Source organism: Salvia hispanica, chromosome 6 (genome assembly GCF_023119035.1).
Source record: "Salvia hispanica cultivar TCC Black 2014 chromosome 6, UniMelb_Shisp_WGS_1.0, whole genome shotgun sequence".
In the NCBI taxonomy this organism is placed as follows: Eukaryota; Viridiplantae; Streptophyta; class Magnoliopsida; order Lamiales; family Lamiaceae; genus Salvia; species Salvia hispanica.
In genome coordinates, this window is record NC_062970.1 from 34,397,241 (window position 1) to 34,420,621 (window position 23,381).

The 23,381-nt window shown below is 40.7% G+C and overlaps 4 protein-coding genes across 4 annotated transcripts in view; 1 reads left to right on the top strand and 3 right to left on the bottom strand.

Moving 5' to 3' along the window:
* The window catches only part of LOC125194067 (B3 domain-containing protein At5g60130-like), an 81,700-nt gene that overhangs the window by 50,249 nt on the left and 8,070 nt on the right, over nucleotides 1–23,381 (bottom strand). The window lies entirely within an intron of this gene.
* LOC125194066 lies at nucleotides 2,208–5,639 on the top strand. Its single transcript, XM_048092070.1, has 3 exons — nucleotides 2,208–2,527; nucleotides 2,771–5,208; nucleotides 5,275–5,639. Exon 2 carries the CDS (start codon nucleotides 2,776–2,778, stop codon nucleotides 4,708–4,710), a length of 1,935 nt encoding a protein of 644 aa, XP_047948027.1. The 5' UTR covers nucleotides 2,208–2,527; nucleotides 2,771–2,775; the 3' UTR covers nucleotides 4,711–5,208; nucleotides 5,275–5,639.
* Nucleotides 5,885–7,706, bottom strand: LOC125194069 (heavy metal-associated isoprenylated plant protein 28-like). Its single transcript, XM_048092075.1, has 3 exons — nucleotides 7,672–7,706; nucleotides 7,407–7,482; nucleotides 5,885–7,308 (listed from the first exon to the last, which is right to left on the bottom strand). Exons 1-3 carry the CDS (start codon nucleotides 7,675–7,677, stop codon nucleotides 6,908–6,910), a joined length of 483 nt encoding a protein of 160 aa, XP_047948032.1. The 5' UTR covers nucleotides 7,678–7,706; the 3' UTR covers nucleotides 5,885–6,907.
* On the bottom strand, nucleotides 8,743–9,624 carry LOC125194068 (B3 domain-containing protein At5g60140-like). The gene is made up of 3 exons (XM_048092074.1): nucleotides 9,456–9,624; nucleotides 9,220–9,368; nucleotides 8,743–9,143 (listed from the first exon to the last, which is right to left on the bottom strand). Exons 1-3 carry the CDS (start codon nucleotides 9,607–9,609, stop codon nucleotides 8,880–8,882), a joined length of 567 nt encoding a protein of 188 aa, XP_047948031.1. The 5' UTR covers nucleotides 9,610–9,624; the 3' UTR covers nucleotides 8,743–8,879.

Consider the following 23,381-nt stretch of genomic DNA (forward strand, 5'->3'; position numbering starts at 1 on the left):
ACAAAACCTCCTAAAATCTCGTGTCGTCCCATAAGTGTGACATCTTTTGTTGGACGGGGTGAGTATATCAATTTAATAATATAGGTCCCTCTATGCACTAACACTACTTTAACTACCATTCTCCTACTCTTTCTTACTTTACCATACCATTCTCTCTATCTCTCTTACTTTACCAATTGTCTTAATTCTCGTACCATACCCATTGCCCATATTTTGGTGGGACGGAGGAAGTAACATATAAAATACTTCATCCGTCCCATTAAATATGCAATATTTGGGAATCGACACGAGTTTCAATATAATGTTGTTTTGTGAGTTAACGAAGAGAGAGTAAAGTAAGAGAGATGAAAAAGTAGAGATAGAGATATTTCCATTTTAGGAAACATTTCATTTTTAATAGGATAATCCAGAAAGAAAAACGTTTAATTTTTAGTAGTTTGACAAAGGGAGTAAATAATTAAAGTGTTATAGTAAAATACTTCCTCCGTCCCCGTTTAAGAGTCACATTTTTCCATAAAAGTCCGTCCTAGTTTAGGAGTCACATTTAGAATCTTCCATATTTGAACATAAAATTTTACCCCATTATTCACCAAAATTACACCCAAATGCTATTATCTACATAAAAAAAATCAAATATAAAAAAACTCAAAAGTCAAACCATCTCACTTTCCACCAACTCACTTTATTTATTACACACTCCACCATCTCATTTCATTTATTATATACTCCATCAATTTTTTAAAACTCGTGTCATAACTAATTGACACTCCTAAACTGAAACAGTGGGAGTAAAATAAGAACTACATTAAATAATTATTTATTCAATGTCGATACCAATATGATATTTTTTGGTATTTCACATGAAAAGATGGCTGGACACTACGACTACGAGTGTATACATATACAGAGAACTGAGGATGCTTAGAATGTGTACTAGCCTAGAAGCCTCCCCTGTTCAACTCTCACTCTTTTTTTCTGTATTCTCACTGGGCTCTTAAATTTGTTCATATTTTTCTATTTTCATCCATTTTATATAATTTGTCGCATTTCATAGTATTTTACTATTTTCTTCATCCCATAAAATTACGTGCACTTTTTATTTCTGTCCATCCCATAAAAGTATGTGCATTAATTTTTGAAAAGTTATACTCCCTCGCGAAATAGGAGTCCTGTTTTTCCATTTTAGTTCGTCCGCGAATAGGAGTCTCGGTTCATAGTTATCATAAATGGTAAAAAGACTTCACATTCCACTAACACGTTGCACTCACATATCATTTTAAATTCTACTCCCTCCGTTCCATAGTAATAGAGTCATTTTGCCATTTTGGTACGTTCCATAGTATTAGAGTCATTTCCCGTTTTTAGTAAAAGTTAACACATTTTTCCACACATACTTTACTCTCTCTTACTTTTCTATCTCTTCATATCTCTACCTTTTTCATTTTCTACTTTATTCTCTCTTTACTTAACTCACCTAACACATTTTTTCTTAATCTCCGCACCGAAAAGAAACGCCCCAATTACTATGGAACGGAGGGAGTACTAATTGTGTTCCGCCGACTTTTCTTAACATTTCTTAAAATCCGTGTCGGAAATAAATGAGACTCCTATTCGTGGACGGATGAAGTATCAATTTAATAATGTAGGTCTCACTATCCACTAACATTACTTTAACTACAATTCTCCTCATCTCTCTTACTTTACTATATCATTATCTTCCCCTCTCTTACATTACCAATTTTGTCTTAATTTCCATGTCATCCCCATTGCCTATATTTTTATGGGATGAAGGGAGTATATTTTGTGTGGATCCATATTCTACTAATTCATTCTCACTCACATTTTATTATAAAAAAAATATATAAAAGTAAGATTCACTCTCCACTAACTTTTTTAACTCACTTTCCATTACATTTCTCTGTGTCCGGTCAAAGCGCAACAAAATCATAATGGAGAGAGTATTTTCTATTCACAATTTCACAATTTTCTCCGTTTTCTCTTATTAATAGTAGTACTCCCCCCGTCGCATAAAAGATGTCATACTTATGAGACGGCACGAGATTTTAAGATGTTTTGTCCTGTGTGTTAAACGGATAAAGAAAATATAATATTTATATTAATGTGAGAGAGAATGAAAATGAAAATGTGACATCTTTAATAAGACAAATTAAAAAGGAAAGAGACTTCCTGGCCAAATTCCAAGAAACAACCTCCTGGGAGCTGCTATCCGCCGTTTGTACTCCGAAAAAAAAAGATTCCAAACAAGGGAAAGACGCGTGAGCAAAATGCGTGTATACTAATACACGCGTGAGCAAAATGCGTGTATACTTATACACGCATTAGGCAAACGCGTCTTTGTCTTGGATTCAAATTCCAGTCCAGAACGCTGAATCTCTCATTCTAACATCTCACGCCTCCTTCTTCTCTAACTCTCAGCGACGCCCTTCACTCCCAACGTCTCTAGTCGGCGAAAATCGAAGTGAATCAGACATTTTGATGCTCTCATTCCTATTTTAAGTAGTGTTAGGTAATTTTTGACCATTGATTTCGATTATCATTGCTATATGTTAGTTGGGTATAGATTTAGGGTTCATGGTTTGTGACATTGTTTTACAAGAAAAACATTGAATTTAGGCCATTGATTTACTTATTATATTTAGCATTGAATTATTGGTTATAGAATTAGGGTAATTTATTTGAATTTTGTTAAATTTTGATATTGAACTTTGTTGAATTTAGAATATGATGTTTTATCGTACTTATTTTGCAGGATTGATGGTGTTTGTGAGTTTATATTGGGGTGGGAAAATTATTCAGCTCCCAGGTTTGGGGGTTGCTTATGATCCCCCTCGTGCAAAATCATTCATCATATTGAATGAAATGATACCTTATCATCAGCTAGTTTCAATGATATGTGAAAAAATTGGAATTGATTTGGATGCACATACGATTGATTTAACATGGAGGCATCCTGTGGCTTTTAGTGGAGTGTTGAATTATATAGCTACACCAGTGGTTGAGAATTTGTTGGAGTATATGTTTGCTGAAAATCCACGTCAAATTGAACTGTTTATTGAATATACTCCTGTTACTACTACTTTGCAATTTGAACCACCTACCACTCATCATGATGTTGGAACGTCTAGGAGGGATGATTATCATAGTTTTGATGTCGGGAGAACTAGGAGGGAGGATGAGCATCATAGCTTTGAATTCAACACATTTGGGAGGGATGTTGATGACCAACTAGATGTACCAAATGTGACATTTGATGGTTCTGTTGGTTTAGATGGTTCTGATAATTGTGATAGTTCTGATAGTTCTGATTGTCCCCCCCCTCGAGATGACACTCCGGAGGTGTATAATTCAGGTAGTTCTCAATCAAGTGATCATGATTATAGTGCAGAGTCATGTGAAGATTCTACAGATGATGAGCCACTTGATATGATGGTTGAGAACTATATACAACCATCTGTTCGTGGGGAGCAACCTGTTCCCGACTATGTGCCTGAAGGGTTACCATTTTTTCGATCATTACCATGTGAAGGCAGCCGAGGTTATGTTTCAGATGACCATGGAGTGGATGAAGAAGATATGTGGTATTGGGATGAGGATAATCCGAGACGTATAGATGTGGGAACGAAATTTGATAGCAAATTGCAATTGAAAACTGCTGTAACATTATGGCATGTGGGAACAGGTCGGATGTATGAGGTTATGGATAGTAAAAAAAGAAGATGGCATGCAGTTTGTAGGGACCCATTTGGTCCGAAAAGAAAAGGCGAAGAACTCGGCCAACGATACCCGTGTAATTGGGAGGTTAAAGCAACGTTTAAGAAACGCGATGGTAGTTGGTCCATCAACTCATGGGTTGATCGTCATTGTTGTATGGGAGATCACGATCCAAGTGAGCATGCTAATCTTACATCATCCATGATTGCTCTTTGTATTCGGAGTCAAATTGAAAACGATGCTGAATTCAAGCCTTCTGCAGTAGTTACATATATCAAAGATAAATTTCACGTGAAAATCAGCTACAAGAAAGCGTGGTATGCTCGCACAAAAGCAATTGAGCTTGTATATGGTGGATGGGAGGGGTCATTCAGACAACTTCCCAGCTACCTGACTGAGTTGCAAAGTCAAAATGTTGGGACAATCGTTGAGTGGTTTCATGACCCTATATTGAGTCAAGGTAATAAGAAGGTGTTCCGCTATGTATTTTGGGCATTTGGGCCAGCTATAGAGGCGTTCCAACTAGCAAAGCCGGTTTTATCAGTTGATGGGACTCACCTGCGTGGAAGACTGAGAGGTAAATTACTTGCTGCAGTTGGTTACGATGCAAATAAGAACTGTTTGCCTGTTGCTTTTGCTGTTGTTGATGAAGAAACCAATGAGAGTTGGAATTGGTTTTTGAATCTTGTCAAAGTGCATATTATAAAGCAAGACCAGGAAGTGTGCATAATATCAGACAGACATCAAGGCATTATAAATGCCATGCAGTCCGATGTGTGGAAAGAGGTACCAGTTGGTTATCACCGATATTGTTTAGTGCACGTCAGATCGAATGTGTTACAAAGACACAAAGGCCCCGGAGTGAGGAAATGGGTATGGAAAATGGGTGAAGCAACTGAGGAGCGGAGATATTGGCATGCGAGACGTGAATTAGAAAAGGTGAGTCCAGAAGCTTTGAGGTACCTCGAAACCCCATAGATAGGTCGCAGTGGACTATGGCGCACGATGAATTTCGTCGATGGGGTGAGACATGTACTAACATGGCCGAGTGTTATAACAATGTGTTGTTATCTACGAGAGAACTGCCAATTAGAGCCATTATTGATATTACATTCTGGAGGACCATCAATTGGTTTGTTAACAGAACGACTCTAGCCAAACAATGTCAGACGCCTTTGACACCGTGGGCTTGGCAATTATTTCATAAGAATGACCGTCGAGGGAGACGTCACCATGTGAAGTCTACAAGCATAGCAGTTGGAACTTATGAGGTGCTAACCTTTCATAGAGGTCCGGGTAGAGGCCATAATATACATGTAGTGGATTATCGTGAAAAGAAATGCTCATGTGGAAAGTGGCAGACTTGGAGAATGCCTTGCTCTCACGCTGTTGCGGTGCTGCGAGAACGCAGTGATGACATCTTTAGTCATGTTGATGCCCGATACCATACACAGGTTTGGATTCACCAGTATGCAGGTATGTTATTTAGATTCTTTTTAATCTTACATTATTATCATGTCTTATGGTTACAATTATATGCAGGTGCGTTCCGTCCATTGAGACACCAAGATTATTGGTATGAACCTGAATGGACGTTGGAATTTCCGCCAGCACGGCTACTTCCTCGATCACGTGGTCGGTACAAAAAGGGCAGGATAGAGAACCAAATGGATGAGAGTGATGAAGATCAGCCAAGACCTCCTCCTCGATGCCGCCTTTGTGGAGAGACCGGCCACAATAGAAGAAAGTGCACTTTAGGACGTGTGGTGTAGTCATATTATGTTTGAAATCATGTTTAAGACTTGACTTATTATCTTTGAGAATTGTGTTTAAGACTTGACTTATTATGTTTGAGACTTGTGTTTAAGACTTGACTTATTATGTTTGAGACTTGTGTTTAAGAGCAATTAAAGTATTTTATTTTTTCGAAAAGTGAAAAGATAACGAAAAAATAAAGTAATAGATGAAAATGTTATTTTTTGTCAAAAAGAAAATTACTAGATTTTAATAGGACATATACATGTTACCACATAAAAAATTTTATAAAAATTTCGACAGAGTTTACCTTATTTATTAATCAAACCACCTGTAATAAAACCACATAAACTAAGTACAAACACAATGCAAAAAAAACATAGACGAACTCAATACAAAACCAATCCAATAGCGATCTACAACAGTCTACTTAAAGGATGATGGTGTATATTTAGTCGGACCCTTTCCTCTATTGTCACGTCTAGACCTTCTAAGTGGTAACATGTCCATAAATGTCCGAGTGAAACTCGATCTGGAGCGTTCCTTGTCGGGACGTGACGTGGCCGCACTACTGCTAGGGCGATCCAGTTGTACACTACTCCTAGGAGGGTCTATATGTTCACTGCTCGTGGGGCGCTCCATGTAAGCACTACTCCTAGGACGATCCATTTGTGCACTACTCTGCAGAGCATCATCATATATTTCCTCAGTGGTTGGAGAGTGCATGATATGAACACCTGGAAAGAATGAATCCTGTGTAGTAGGCTGCTGTGTAGTAGGCTGCCATGGTAACCCAACTCTATCCGGTGGAGTCACCCAACTTGACTGAGGGGCGTCTGACCAGGTCGGAAACCAACTAGAGGCATCTGGTGCTGGTGGATTTTGCATTTCGGGCTCATTCTCAACCACATTAAATAATTCAACAAAAAATCAACCACATTAAATAATTCAAAACCAAATTCTTCCAAATTCAACACCAAATTCAACCATATTCGATAATTCAACAAAAAAATCAAGCAAATTGAATAATTCTACACCAAATACAACCAAATTCAACAAAACATCAACCAAATACCATAATTCTACACCAAATTCAACCAAATTCAACAAAAAATCAACGAGATTGACTAATTCAACACCAAATTCAACAAAAAATTTCAAACCATGAACCCTAAATCTTATACCCAACTAAAATATACCAACAATAATCGAAACTAAGGGTAGAAACTTACCTGAAAACACTTCAAATTGGAATGAGAACAGCTAAATGTTGGATTAAGTTTCGATTCTTGCGCTGGGAGTGAAGGGGGCGAGCGTTTTCGCCTTCTGGAAATGAAGGTTTCAGCGTTCTGGGCTGAATTTTGAATCCAAGACAGAGACGCGTTTGCCTAATGCGTGTATAAGTATACACGCATTTTGCTCACGCGTGTATTAGTATACACGCATTTTGCTCACGCGTCTTGTTTGGAAACTTTTTTTTTCGGAGTACAAACGGCGGATAGCAGCTCCCAGGAGGTTGTTTCTTGGAATTTGGCCGGTGCATCCGAGTATGATCGTGATTGTTGTAGCCGTGCTTGTAGTAGTTGTAGGAAGAGCCTGATGTTTGAGACGCGTAGAAGCTCGAAGGGTCACCGTAGTTGCTTCCATTGTGGTCGTGGTGACCCGTGAAATTGTGGTTACGCATCTCCGGATTGTATGGAAATTGCCACAGCTCGGCCCTTCTTCCGGTCTTCCTAACGCTTTTTAGGACTTTCTTTTGATCAGCCCATCCGCTTGCCGTCACCTTTTGTAGGCTCATGTCTATGTCTACTTCCTCAACTCCTGATTTTTCATCCATATTTTAATTTACTATTTTTTTTTAATTTGGATTTTTTAGAGGTTTGAAGATAAAAGGAAACTAGAAAAAAAAATGTTAGTACCTTTGACCTTATGGAGGGCTTTCTTGATCTTGTTCTCACATCCGGCGCAACACATGTACACACGCATTTCGATTGTCTGAAAATTATGATTAAATTTAATTATACACCAAATAATAATCTAAGGAATACTTTAATTGTCCATAAATTAAATTCACAGTTCATACATTTATATTCACCCTCGAAAGTGTATATATAGTTTCACTATATACATAACGTTTTATTTAGACATACATTATAAAAAAGTGTATGAAGAGAGATGGATTACCGTCATATTGATGAAGTTCCTTGTTTGTTGAGCAGAGAATAAATAGCCACAACTAATCACTCACAATTTGAAGGTTGTAATCTTGATTTATTTCCCTTGTGTGTGTGTATATATAGTTTCACAAAAATCATAAAAAAAATAGTATGACGCCGACCTCTTCCTTTTCTTTCGCTATCGGCAAACTTAAACTAAGATATCATAAGTCAACAAAGAACAAAATTAAAAGTTTAATGAAAGGAATTGTAAATTTACCAATGGAATAATACAATAATGGCGTCGGAAGTCAAATCTCAAGCTGTCAATATACACATTAGAGTTATTTGGCCATTCTAATATTTTCCATATAATAAAAGAAAATTATGTATTCATAGATAGAAATGTGTAAATAACTAGAATTTTCTATTTCTTTACACGCTTACATCAAAACATAAATTTGTATGATAACATATACTCCCTCTATCCGTGAATAGGAGTCTCGTTTTTCCATTTTGGTCCGTCCGCGAATAGGAGTCTCTGTTCACAATTACTATAAATAGTAAAAATGTCACATATTTCACCAACTCATTCCACTCACATATCATTTAAAACTAAAATATACAAGTGCTGAAGTGGAACTCATATTCGATTAACTTTTTCCACTCACTTTTCTTAACATTTTTTTACACCCGTGCCAGATAGAAATGGAACTCCTATTCGCGGACGGAGGGAGTAGTATAATTAACAACGATACACATTTTTTTTTCGTATAACAATAATATTAAGCTTATTGTGCATGGAAAGCAATTAAGAGAGGTATGTGAAGGATAATGCATGTGAAGGGCGACGCAAACGGATCATGTTTTCTCCATTTCTCATTCTACAATTATTAGACCATTATATACATACACAATATGCACATGCACACATACACACACTATACACACACTATGCACATGCACACACACTATACACATGCACACACACACTATACACACACTATGCACATGCACAAACACACACTATACACACACAATATATGCACTTGCACAACATTTCGGTGCAGCGGTTTGATCAAGCATTGGAGTTTCTATATCACAACAAATTACTATTGAACCTAAATTCTATTACAACACACAATCTTACTGCATTGTCCTAATCTTTCCATTAAAAAAAAAACACTAAAAATTTGTACAAATATTTGTGCTTTCTTTCACCATCCCTACCTTTTGCTACCTATGTTGCAATGAAAATACACTTATCTTGAGGTGCATATCCCCTACGCCGCTGCCATTGCCGATGAACTCGCATATGAGCTTGTCACCTGTTTTCAACATATTCGTTCGGTAGACGGCTTTCCACCCTCCATTATAGTTCACTCTACCATCCTTCCAGGATCTGCGCTTTGTCTCAAACGTCCTCCCTTTCGGATCCACGAGCAACAAAGTCTCCGGGAGTTGGATATTGTGGTCTCTGATCACATCTATTGGGAAGTGCTGTCACGACAACATAAAGAAAACATGTATAAGGAGACATATAAATTGACATATCGCATCGATTAGATCAACTTACCATCTCATTTGCTCTGTTTTCCCTCACATCCACCACGAAGTAAGGGTTCAAGGGCGGCTGCATACCCCCAGGTTTGAAAATCTCCTCACCGTAGTAATCCTGCTTCTTCCTCTTCTTTCCAGACTTGCTAGTACCGGCCTCCCCAGCTACTGCAATCACAATTCATAAACAACATATGCACAACGAATCACTTAACTAAATATCATCACTGTAAGGAAATGCAAAGTAGAACTCACCATCCACCACCATCTCCGTGCCTCGGTTTTCAGGAGGCTTCTCATCACCAGCCTCTACATCCTCAGTTTTTACTTCTACTTTTACAATCGGCAATCTCGTGGTCTTAACATTGCGACGTTCAATTCTGACATCTTCACTGCCAGAGGGACTCATAACTTTAAAATTGAGCACACCTTCAGAACAGGATTGATAGAATAAAACATCACCCCTTTGAATCATGTTATCTTCTACAAATTTCACCCAACCGTCTGTGAAATACCAACCATCAATAAATTTTTCTATTTTGAGGTGCCATAGATTGTTATTAGAGTCACGCAGGGCCATATCTTGTGGCTCAGTTCCATGAATCGAGTCGGTAAACTCCGAGGGAACAATCTGAAAACACGTGAAATTAGATCAACACAGATAGTAATGCCTTAAAACACAGTCATGTAAGGCAACAAAGTACAAAAATTTGCTATTATATCATTATTACTATTTTGCACTAGTTCTGTGCACTGTAGTGCAGTGAAGTGCACTAAATGAGTTCATAACACTTTAGGTGCAGAAGTTTGCACTATTTCGGTGCACCAAAATAGTGCAAACCCAGTAAGTCAAATGTTACATTACAAGCATTGTTTATTAATATTAGTATATGATTATGTTTTATGTCTTTTCTATAATTACTTCAAACAAAAATATATATGCGACACTCAATGCAAGCAAGCTATTGGAGTTCAGAACACTTTTAAGTGCAGAAGTGCAAACCAAGTTAGTCTAATGATACATTACAAGCATTGTTTATTACTACTATTACATCATTTCAATAACTACCATATAGTGTGCATATCGACAATTAACATTGCAAAACACAATAAATTACTTCTAGAAAAAGGTTGTAATCACTAATCACTCATAATTTATCCATCACAGTAAACACATTCAGATTTTATAGAACAATAAAAGTTATACAATTCTATAATAATTAAAAAAACGAATGAAAAAAAAAAAAGAATAGTGTAAATTATAAAAGAAATGGAGAAAAAAAAAAAGAAGAAGAGCACACTGCACCTCTAAATTGATAAAAATGAAAGAAAGCAAAAGATAAAATAGAAGGAATGAGCACACTTACATTTGGTAATGACCGTCTCTGAACGATTTGTGAAGCCCCACGCGACGCCATCTATGATCGACCACTTTAACAAAAATACCCTTAAATAAGAAATATTTTAGATGGGAGATGTAAAAAATAGAAAGAAACTTAAAACCATTTTATAGGCGAGAAAAATAAGTATTTCGGGTAAGAGTTCGATGTGGGATAAAGACTATATATAGGTGAGAAAAAAGAGTATTTCGGGTAAGAGTTCGACGTGGGATAAATAATAACTCGTTGTTTGATAAAAAAGGAAGACTTTAAAAAGATTGTATCTTCTACCATGAAAGTCGACATTACAAATGTGACTATTCTCCGATTATAGTTAGATTTCACTTAGAATACACAATAACTACCAAAGATAACATGCATTTTATAAAATAATCTCCCCCGATGACACAGGGCTCACACCATTCGACTTGTATTCTGTGCAACCAGAGTCTCCTTTTTTCATAGAATTTACTATGTCTCTCTCTTTACTTCTGAAATTAGTAATCTTGTACATGTTATGTAATATCTACCTCAATCGACCTATGGTTTTCTTCCCTAACATACTCGTGCAATCCAATTTGAGTTGGACTTTCCTTGACACCGGGAAATATATGGTGAAGTAGGATATGATATAGAAATCACTCAAAAGAAACACTCTCAATTCACTAGGAATCCAACTAAGAATTTAGAGCAAAGAAATAAGAAGAATCCTCTTCTCAAACAAGCAAATAGCTCAAATTATAATATATTATCAAGTTTCCCCTTCAATATGTAAATCGTAGCCTAAAATATAGGCAAACTTGGAACAACCCTCCAAGTATTGGGAACTTTCTAGACTTGCTTATTAATTATAGAGATGTGAAACATCTCTTACACTTTATTAAAACATTGAATAAAGAAGCTAAAACACTTCAAGACTCTTGGATTGACCATTAGACTCTTGATTTAGCTTTATTAATTAGACTCTTGAGTTTCTGTGTCATTCTCCCTCAGTTCGAGAAGACTCGTCCTCGAGTCTCCATCAGGATCATCTTCAAAATAAGGCGAGAGGTCAGCGATGTTGAAGGTTGCTGAAACTCCATAGTTTCCAGGCAACTCAATTTTGTACGCATTATCTCCAATTCTTTTGAGAACTTTGAAAGGTCCATCAGCTCTAGGCTTCAATTTTCCATGACGACCGCGAGGAAAGCGTTCCTTGCGAAGATGAATCCACACTAAGTCTCCTTCCTTGAATGTTGACGGCTTTCGATGCTTATTAGCACACTTCTGATATTTCTCATTTTGTTTGATAATTTCTTGTCGAACCTGCTCATGCAATGACTTGATGAATTTAGCATGATTTTCACCCTCACTACTGAACGGATGAGAAATAGGATCAGGGGCCAAATCCAATGGAGTAATTGGATTGCTACCATAGACTACTTCAAATGGACTTCTTCCTGTTGTTTGACTACATGATCGATTATAAGCGAACTCCGCTTGAGCCAATACTGTATCCCATTGTCGTGGCTTCTTACCAATCAAACTCCTCAAAAGGTTTCCCAAGCTCCGATTAACAGCCTCCGTTTGTCCGTCTGTTTGCGGATGATGAGAAAAGCTAAATTGAAGTTTAGTTCCAAGTTTTCCCCAAAGCGTACGCCAAAAATGACTCATAAACTTCGGATCACGATCTGATGTGATTGTTTTTGGAATACCATGTAGTCTCACAATTTCCTTGAAGTAAAGATCAGCAACATTTGTAGCATCCAAAGTCTTGGTGCAAGGAACGAAGTGGGCCATTTTAGAAAATCGATCAACAATAACCATAATTGAGTCTTTGTTCCTTTGAGTACGAGGTAAACCCACAACAAAATCCATACTCACATCCTCCCAAGGAGCTATGGGTACTGGTAGCGGAATGTACAATCCAGTATTTTGATTATGGCTTTTAGCAATATGACAAGTTCTACACCTCTCAACACAATGCTTGACATCACGATCCATCCTAGGCCAATAGAAATTTTCTTGAATGAGTTGAAGAGTCTTATCTCTTCCAAAATGCCCAGCAAGTCCTCCACTATGTGCTTCATAAATAATTGCTTGCCTTAGAGAATATTCAGGAACACACAAAAGTGAACCCTTGAATAGAAAACCATCTTCAATCAGGAAGTGCTTGAATGGACGTTTCTCACATTCTTCCCAGATTCTGCCAAAATAAGGATCATTCTTGTAGAGTTCCTTAAGCACTTCAAAGCCAATGACTTTTGCTTGCAAGGTATTCAACAAAGAATATCGTCGGCTCAACGCATCAGCTACACAATTAGAAATACCAGATTTGTGCTTGATGACAAAATTGAAGGCTTGTAAATACTCAATCCATTTTGCATGTCGATGGTTCAATTTTTGTTGAGTATTCAAATATTTCAAAGCTTCATGATCAGAAAATAGAACAAATTCTTTGTACAAAAGATAATGTTGCCAATGATCCAGTTACTGTTGGGGAGGTCTTTTCAAATGTCGGATGTGAGGTTTTTGGGGTGGTGGTGGGTGGGGTTACTGTGGTTGCTGTTGGGGTAGGGTTTGGTGTCGCCGGCATTCCTCCGGTCAGGCTAAATCCGGCCAGGGTCGCTGTCCAATCTTTGTTGGGGCCTTGTTGCCTTAGATACGCTGCCAGTGCGTCTAAAGGAACCATTGCCGGGATTTGTGTCGTCGGCGTTGGCTGTGATCGTTGTGGACTTGACGGCTGCGATTCGGCTGCCGTTCGGACTTCTGACGGGACTTCGCCGGTGGTAGATGTTGGGTTGTTGGTTGTCTTTCTCTTTGCCATGGCTGTACCGGTGGTGGTTCTCTTTTTCCGGTAGTGATTCACGGTGGTTTTCGTAGTGGGTGGTAGTTTTCGGAGTGGGATGGCTGTTGTGGGTGAGAGAATGCAGGTAGGGGTTTGTAAAGTGAAAGGGGAGTAGGCGGTTGGGTGTTTTATAGAGGGGTGGGTAGTTGAGGGTTTTGACCGGTGGTAGGCGGTTGCCAGGTTGCGACGCTTCGTGTGGAAGGCGGTTGGGAGTTCTCGGAGCTGATTGGACGTCTCCTGTCACGTCCCTGCTCCACGCGCCCTCCCAGTCTTTGCACTCGCCTGCAAAGCTGCAACACGCACCAAGATTCAAATTTTACTCATCTCCCCCTTCTCAATTAGCTAGAAATAGAAATAAAGCAAATAAATGGCTCTTTAATATAATTCAGAGTTTCACCCAAGTGGTATCCTCGTGGTCAGTACGAACTCCGAATTAATATTTAAGATCCGAAAAATCTTTTTGGGGCTTTTTTTTTTTAACTTAAGTTAAATTACTAATTATTCACAATATTTACATCATTACTAAGGGTATTTAAAGTTTTACCTGGTCAATAAGCACAAATCATATTACGTTGACCAGGTGGAACTCTAAACCCCTTTTCTACTGGTCATTTAGACGCTATTAAAGTGTAGTGGAATTTCTTCCACTACACACACCTCTTCATTTTCCCTATATATTTTTAATCTATGTCCATTAACGACAAAAGGTTCGGAGTTAGGGATACTCCCTGAAATCTCGACCGCTCCATTAGCACGTAGTGTAGTGATAATGTAAGGTCCTGCCCATTTTGACTTGAGTTTCCCAGGCATTAGCTTCAATCTTGACTGGAAGAGTAGTACTTTCTGACCAACTTGGAGATCCTTAGTTCTCAGATTTTTGTCGTGCCACATTTTTGTTTTCTCCTTGTACCACATGGCTGAGTCGAATGACTCCAATCTGAGTTCTTCCAGCTCCTGTAGTTGTAGCTTCCTTTCCTCTTCACAGGTCTTAGCATCCACGTTAACCTGCTGAACTGCCCAGTATGCTCGGTGTTCAATTCCTACTGGCAAGTGACACATCTTCCCAAAGACGATGTGGTAGGGGGACATCCCGATAGGAGTTTTGTAGGCTGTGCGATATGCCCAAAGGGCATCTTCCAACCTTGTGCTCCAATCTTTTCTGGAGGGGTTGACTGTCTTCTCTAAAATGCTCTTTATTTCTCTGTTTGAGATCTCTGTTTGCCCGTTGGCTTGAGGGTGGTAAGGACTGGATAGGCGGTGATGGACTCCGTACTTCTTCATCAATGCTTCGACCGTTCGGTTGCAGAAGTGAGTCCCTTGATCGGAGATGATTGCCCTTGGTATCCCAAATCGGCTGAATATATGACTCTTGAGGAACTTGGTGACTTCCTTAGATTCACAAGTGCTTGTGGCCTTGGCTTCTATCCACTTCGACACATAGTCAACTGCCACCAGGATGTAGGAATTCCCATAAGATGAGGGAAAAGGACCCATGAAGTCCATACCCCAGATGTCGAACACCTCACAAACTATTACTGGAACTTGCGGCATTTCATCCCTCGCGGAGATCCCACCGGTCAGTTGGCAAGGGTCACAGCCCTTGCAGAACTCGTATGCATCTCTATTCAGGGTTGGCCAGTAGAATCCGCTATCTAGCACCTTCCTGGTAGTCTTCCTTGGTCCGAAATGTCCTCCACACGCCAAGGAGTGGCAGTGCGTTAGTACATCCCGTTGCTCCCAGTCAGGAACACATCTCCTAATGACCTGGTCGGTTCCTGCTTTCCACAAGTATGGGTCGTCCCAGAAATAATACTTTGCTTCGCTCTTAATCTTCATCCTCTGAGCCTTTGTCATGTTTGGTACCATTGGTAGCTCTCCCATCACTAGGTAGTTGGCCAGGTCCGCATACCAGGGTTCCTGTCCTACTTTCTCCTTGCCCTTGGTTGTTACGTCCTGCCCAGTAAGTCTCATCACCTCTTCCCAATCGATCTTCCTTGCGGAGAAAATCACTTCATATAAATGCTCTTCCGGGAATCGATCTCTCACATCCTCACTGTTCCCTTCTTGTATTATTCTGCTCAAGTGGTCCGCTACCTTGTTTTCAACTCCCATTTTGTCTTCTACCTCCCAGTCGAATTCTTGTAAAAGCAGCACCCATCTGATCAATCGAGGTTTTGACTCCTTCTTCGCAATGAGATACTTAATCGCCGCATGATCAGTATAGACGATGACTTTGGATCCCAGTAGGTACTGCCTGAACTTTTTGAATGAATAAACAACCGCCAACATCTTTTTCTCGATGGTGTCATAATTCCGTTGGGCTTGATTCAAGGTCTTAGATGCATAGAATATCACGTACCTTTTCCCATCGATCTTCTGACCCAGTACGGCCCCCACTGCATAGTCACTAGCATCGCACATCACCTCGAAGGGGTGATCCCAGTGAGGAGCTTGAATAATCGGTGCAGAAATCAATATTTCCTTAAGGAAGTTGAAAGCAGCCTTGCAATGTTCGTCGAAAACGAACTCCACCTCGTTCTGGAGAAGTTTGGTAAGGGGTTGGGCAATCTTGGCGAAATCCTTGATAAATCTCCAATAAAATCCAGCATGGCCAAGAAAACCTCTTATTCCTTTCTGATCAGTAGGGAAGGGTAGTTTGGATATGACATCCACTTTAGCTTGATCCACCTGGATCCCCTTTTCTGACACCACGTGTCCTAAGACAATTCCTTCTATAACCATAAAGTGGCATTTCTCAAAATTTAAAACCAGACTCTTTGCTTGGCACCTTTCTAGTACCACATCCAAATGTTGCAAGCACGAGTCGAAAGAGTCTCCATAGACAGTGAAATCATCCATAAAGATCTCTATACAATCTTCAATCAAATCCGAGAATATGCTCATCATGCACCGTTGGAAGGTACCGGGGGCGTTGCATAGGCCAAATGGCATACGCCTATACGCATAGGTTCCAAACGGGCAGGTGAACGTGGTCTTATCCTGGTCCTCCGGGTCCACGTAGATTTGAAAGTAACCACTTGTAGCCATCCAAAAAGCAGAAGTACTTCCTCCCGGCCCAGTCGCTCCAGCATTTGACCGATGAATGGCGGGGGAAATGGTCCTTCCTGGTTGCGGTGTTCGAGCTTTCGGTAATCTATACACATTCGCCACCCGGTAACTAGTCTGGTGGGCACTAGATCATTCCTCTCATTCTTAACCACCTGGATCCCTGATTTCTTGGGGACCATATGGATTGGGCTGACCCATTCACTATACGGCACCGAGTATATAATGCCCAGCGAGAGTAGCTTCAAGATTTCCTTCAGTATTTCTTCCCGCATGTTTGGGTTCACCTTTCTTTGAGAATCTCTATGTGCTTTGGCTCCATCCTCCAATCTAATGTGGTGCATGCAGACGTCCGGGCTTATACCTACCAGGTCCGTAAGGCTCCAACCAATAGCCTTCTTGTTTTTGCTCAAGCACAGTTAGTAGTCTTGCCTCTTGCTCTTCAGTCAGCCCGCTATTGATGATTACAGGGAACGAGTCTTCCTCCCCGAGGTAGGCATACTTAAGGTTCGCTGGCATCTTTTTCAACTCCACTTGCGGGGGTAGTGTGTCTATAGGTAGAGGGTTCTTCTTTGAATCCTCCTCTTGCTCTTGTTCAGCATCTGATTTTTCCTCCATACTGGCCGGTAGCACGGCCCCTACGGATCCGCTAGTTCCGACTTCTGAAAAAATTCCGTAATTGCTTCTTCGATCTCCTCGCCAGTCAACCATCGGCTACTGATCAGATCACACCATGCAGCTGCTTCCACATCAGCCTAGGCATACACATCCAAGGTTTGGAGTTTTTCCTGCAATAATTCGGTCTCAAGAAATTCTTGGACTAAGGGGTCAATTACATCAACATAACATAGATTTTCAGAATCTATTGGTTTTTTTATGGCTTCATTGATGTCAAAGACAAATTTCTCACCATTAAAGTCAATGCAGATTGTCCCCTCAGCCATATCCACAATTGTCTTAGTCGTTCTTAAAAATGGTCTTCCTAACAATATCCCGTTAAACTCCCTAGCTTCTGGTTCACTCATTTTTATGACATAAAAATCAGCGGGATAAGTAAAGTTTTGTATCCTGACCAACACATTTTCTAACACACCTTCAGGATTTATACATGACCTATCAGCCAGTTGGATCAACACCCTAGTATTTGACAACTTTACCCCCTTTAACCGATTATAAATGGATAACGGCATAACATTGATAGATGCTCCTAAATCACACATTGCATGCTCGATTTTCACATCTCCAATTGTTATGGGTAAAGTAAACATACCTGGGTCGGCTCTCTTGGGTGGTAGTTTCTCCTGTACAATGGCTGACGCTATTCCTTCCACCATGATTTTTCCATCCTCCTGGGCCTTTCCGGCTATAAACTCCTTTATAAACATCCCCAGAAGGGGCAGTCTCACGGCTTGGAGGAATGGTATGGTGACATCCAGCTTTCCAAAGATCGACATGAAATCCACAGGGTTTTCCTTCTTCCTTTTCGTCACAAACCGGTATGGAAACGGTTTTTCTCCCTTAGCCTCTCCAGTTAGTCCTTGCGGACTTTCCCTTGGTACCTCCTGGGTTGGAGGTTCCGATGTGGGCATTACTCCTTCCGGTTGCTCATTTCCAGGTTGTTTTGCTCCCTCCTTTCCTTCCGCAGTAGGCTCCTCGTTTAGAAAAAACGGATCCTCCATCTGAGGCAGGGGCGTCTTGAGCTCTTCCGCTGAGATGGTGTCGCTCAGCACTCTTTCCCTACTAGATTCCCCAAAAAGGTTCTTGAGTTGAGGTCCATTATTGGCTGTCCCGGACCGCAGTGTAATTTTACTCACATTTGCTTTTTCAGGTACATGGACTGTAGATGGGAGTTTCCCTGAGTTCCCTTTCATTTCGCCCACCGAGTTAGCGAGCTGGGCCAACTGCCTGTTCATCATATCCATATTTGCCCTATGCTCCTTTTGGGCACTTTGCATTCCTTGCATTGTTTCATTACTGGACTGCAAGTCGCTTTTAATGCTCTGCTGCGAAGCAAGCATCTCTCCCATCATGTCCTCCATAGACCTCCTCGACCTGTTTGGGTGATGGAATTGGTTCGAGCCTTGGTGTTGGTTATACTGGGGTGGTGGGTTTGAATGGTAGCCCGAGAAATTTTGTTGGTTTTGGTTCTGTGGGTACTGGTTATACTGGGCAGGAGGGTTGTACTGGTCGTGGTTGTGCTGGTACTGATTTTGGTTTTGGTTGTGGGTGTTATGTTGAGGCCCTGGGTTAAATTGGTTACTGGTTGTTTCGCTGATGGGGTAGCACATAGGCGGGGTTCGGGTTCTGGTTTTGAGGGTTTTGGTTCGAGGATCTTTGGTTTCTTCCTACCCAGTTAGACTGGTAGTCGGGGTTTGTTGGGCCACGGTTGGAATTTTGGTTCGGGTGGGGGTTGGGTTGATTTGGAGCCTGATTTTGGTTCTGATTCTGATTTCCATCTCCCCATCGGAAATTTTGGTGGTCCCTCCACGGTGCATCCCTCTGCTTTCCCGGAATCCAATTGCCGTTGGAATTGTAGTATCCTGCATTCCTGCTGCATTTGCTTGCTCCACATCCAGCGAGTTGTCCGGCTGATCATATGGTAGTTCTGGGACCTCTTTGCCTCCAGTCGGAGAAGGTGGTGGAGTGTTCTGCTTGATTGCAGTCAGCAATTCCTTCTTTAATTCATCCAACTTCAAATCCATCTGCTCCTCCTAGTCAGTAGCCGAAGCACTTGCTACCCTTTCTCTGTTGTACCCATCCCTCGCGTTGTTGTACGTCTTCTTCGCATTCAACAGCTTTCGTAACACCTTTTTGGCTTCACTGACTCTCAACTAGGTGAAATCGCCTCCAGATGATGAATTTGCCAGATCCTTGGTCTCCTTGTTCATCCCCTCATAGAAGGTGTGGTGCACATCTATCTCCTTCATGCGATGGTTGGGGCATGACTCCAGAAGACTCATGTATTTCTCCCAGTACTCGCTCAGGGTTTTATCATAGCCTTATGCACGATATTTTCCTCTTCAATGCACTTGTCTTTAAAGACGGGAAGAACTCGGTTAGGAAAACTGACTTAAAATCGGCTCATGTATTGATGGAGTCGGCTGGCAGGCGCATGAACCAAGTGTTGGCCTCTCCCTTTAGGACAAAAGGTAGGGCCTTCAGTCTGTAATCGTCCTCGCTTGCTCCTGCTGGCCGCCTTTGCGCCTTACAGATTTTGCAGAACTCATTTAAGAATTTTTATGGTCCCTCGTAACTCTTCCCACAGTACGTCGGTAGGATTGCAATCACGTGGGGTTTCACATCACAGGCGGTCTGGCCTGGGGTGACCACTATGGCTTGTGGGGGATCTCCGTCGGCGTGTGCGGTAAGTGTTGTGAGCTCGGGATCGTCCTCACCTTGGTCAGCCATTCTCACTAGTGTTCTTACTGGTTGGGGTGGGAGCTCCGGGAGTTGGTACTCTAGATCTTCTTTCTCCTCGTCGCTGCTCGTGCCTAGGTCGGACAGTGCTGTCGACAGGCCAGAACGAGTGGTAACGAGTATTGTTCCTCGGGGAAGTATCCTTGGTCTCCACTGGCCAGGAGCCGAGCCACTTCTCATAAACTGAAAACAAAAAGAAAAGGAAAATTATAACCAGTATGTACACCAAAAAGATCACACACAATAACAGGTATGAACGCCATCCATCCCCGGCAACGGCGCCATTTTGAAGGGTCTCTTGTGGTCTATGAGTCAGTTTTCGTATGTAATTTGGAGTGTATCCAACTGATCAGGAAGAAATTCCCGACTCAGCTGAGTCGTTGGTACGACAACCGGGACCTGGCTTCAAACAATTTTCCTCAACCCACTTCTACTGATTAGTATAGTGGAGGTAAGGGTTGAATCCCACAAGGATGGACACGTTTGGATAACTGCGGTGACTTTCCTGGGTGTTTTTGGTTAGCTACCACGCTTGGGTTGAGATTTTACCTAGGCAAGAAATAAAGGAGGTACTCTACTGACTAGTGGGTGTGAAAATAACAGGCATGTGGTGGTGTTCGTGGAAATAGGGGACAAGGTGTCTCAGAGGCATATGAAAAAAATAGACAGTTACTAAAAGAGGAAATTTAGACTACAAGGCATATCTGGTGACTGGGTGGCTCTCTGACAAGTCTGGACAGTACAACCGAAAAGTAGGGAACAAAAGCAAAAGTAACTTAAAAGTAAAGTGGTCCAAACTAAAGTTGATTTTGATGTTTTCTTCTTCACCAAGCATTAACAAAAAATCAGATGAACACAAACACCATAACTAAACTCAGATTCATAACCTCAAACTCAAGATCCATTGATTAAAATGCTCAAACTTAAAATAAACGGCGAAACTGCAATTTTACTTCTACTGACGGACATGCAAGGTGGTGATCACGGCGCAGAACAGAAACTCATGCACGAAAACTTGACTGAAACATAACTACAACCTCGGATCCACAACTCCAGATAAGGAAACACTTAGAAATTAAAAGCAACTACTAGATCTAACTTTGCTATGCAGAATGAAGCAAACTCGAACCAAAGCGACATACGAAATAGAAACTTCATAATTTAAACATTGGAACTTCACAAAGTACTTCAAAAGGCAACAACGATGAGTGTTTGCAATAAAACCAACGACGAAAACAAGTAAAGATTAAACTAGAAAGCAAAATAACGATTGTTTGGCCACTCCGGGCGATGATACTGCTATACTACTACGACAACTGGCTGGAATGGTGGATCGATGACTTCTCCGGCAGATTCTTGGATGTCAAGTGACCATAGCTGTGGCGAGGAACGAGAGGTTGGACAATGCTGAAGGAACTGATCTTCTAGAGAGAATTCTAACTAAGTGTGGTGGTGGATTTTCTCGAACTCCTTCTCTCTCTCCAAGTGGCTTCTTTTATAGGGAGGCTTACTCTTGCTTTTAGGGTAGACTTCCTTCACGTTTTGACTTTTCTGCCCCTTGTTAATGATCATCCCAGCTATCCTTCTTCTCCATCTCGAGCCTTTTCTTTGGCATGCATCCTGGTCAGTATTGCACCCTTCTAGCGCCCTTTTCACTTGCGTCACCTGAATCGTCTCCTACTGACTTGGATCCTTTAATCCTGCACACTTGAGCAACTGTTTTGCAGATAATACATGCATTTCACGACATACTGACCAGTAACCAAGGCTTAGAATACGACTTATCAACGGACAATAGCAAAGAATTCCTTTTCATAAGTCGAATAATTCCGCTGAGAGTTATTCAACATTTCACTGAAGAAAGCAATTGGTTTACCTTCTTGGCATAGAACAGCACCAATTCCCACATTTGAAGCATCACAATCAACTTCGAAAACTTTATCAAAATCTGGAAGTTGCAATATTGGAGCTTCTGTCACCTTCCTCTTTAAAAGTTCAAAGCTTTTTTCTGCCTCTTCCGTCCACTTGAAACTCCCACCTTTCAAGCACTCAGTGATAGGTGCAATGATAGTGCTGAAGCTCCTGAAAAATCTGCGATAAAATGAGGCTAAACCATGAAAACTTCGAATATCATGTATAGATTTAGGAATCGGACAACTCAATATAGCTTCGACTTTACTTTCATCCATTTTTATTCCCTCTGAAGAAACAACATAGCCTAAGAAGACTAGGCTAGTTGAGAAGAAATGACACTTGTTTAAGTTTGCAAACAATTTCTGTTCCCTTAGCACTTCGAACACTTGTTTGAGGTGAAGTAAGTGCTCCTCCGGACTCGAGCTGTAAACAAGGATGTCATCAAAGTAGACAACAACAAATTTTCTAATAAAAGGTTTAAAACCATGATTCATAAGACGCATGAATGTAGATGGTGCATTAGAAAGGCCGAATGGCATGACCAGCCACTCATAGAGACCATCTCGAGTTTTGAATGCCGTCTTCCACTCGTCCCCTGATCTCATTCGGATTTGATGATAGCCACTTCTAAGATCAATCTTTGATCCTATCTTAAAATCATGCAATTGATCAAGAAGATCATCAAGACGAGGAATTGGAAAGCGATACTTAATGGTGATCTTATTTACCGCACTGCTGTCAATGCACATGCGCCACGAACCATCTTTTTTTGGCACGAGAAGGGCTAGAACAGCACACGGGCTTTTTCTAATTTGCACAAGGCCCTCGGATATGAGCTCATCTACTTGTCATTGCAGCTCCTTGTGTTCCCTTGGATTCATCCTATAAGTTGATTTGTTAGGAATAGAAGCTCCTGGGATTAGATCAATACAATGCTGAATATCTCGCATTGGAGGGAGGCCATGGGGAATTTCTTCGGGTATCACATCAGAAAATTCCTCAAGAAGAGGTTGCACTTGCCATGGGACATCTTGATTGACTTTGTTTTCTTCAAGGACCACTAAAGCATAAGCCGTTGAAGATTCACGTATCGCCTTGTGAACTTGAGATTTGAAAAATAGGTTGCTTCCTTCGCTCCTCGAAGGTTTGAAAACATCTTATGCCTTCAATGGCCCTAAAGTGATTTTTGCACCATCTTTGACAAAAGTATGAGTATTTTTGAAGCCATCATGTATAGATTTTCGATCATATTGCCAAGGTCTTCCAAGAAGTAAATGACAAGCATCCATTGGAAAAAAATCACACCAATCTTCATCTTTATATTTGCTACCAATGGAAAATGGAACAACGCACCTCTAGTTTACCTTTATTTCACTATCTTTTTTTAGCCAAGAAAGCCTGTATGGTTGGGGATGAGGCACTGTCTTTAATTTCAGTTTCTCTACCATCATAGCAGCCACCACATTTTCGCAGCTTCCTCCATCGATGATTACATTGCAGACTTTTCCATGAGCAGTGCACCTTGTGTGAAAAATATTATGGCGAAGCCAAGAATCATCTTCAATATGAGTTGCACTG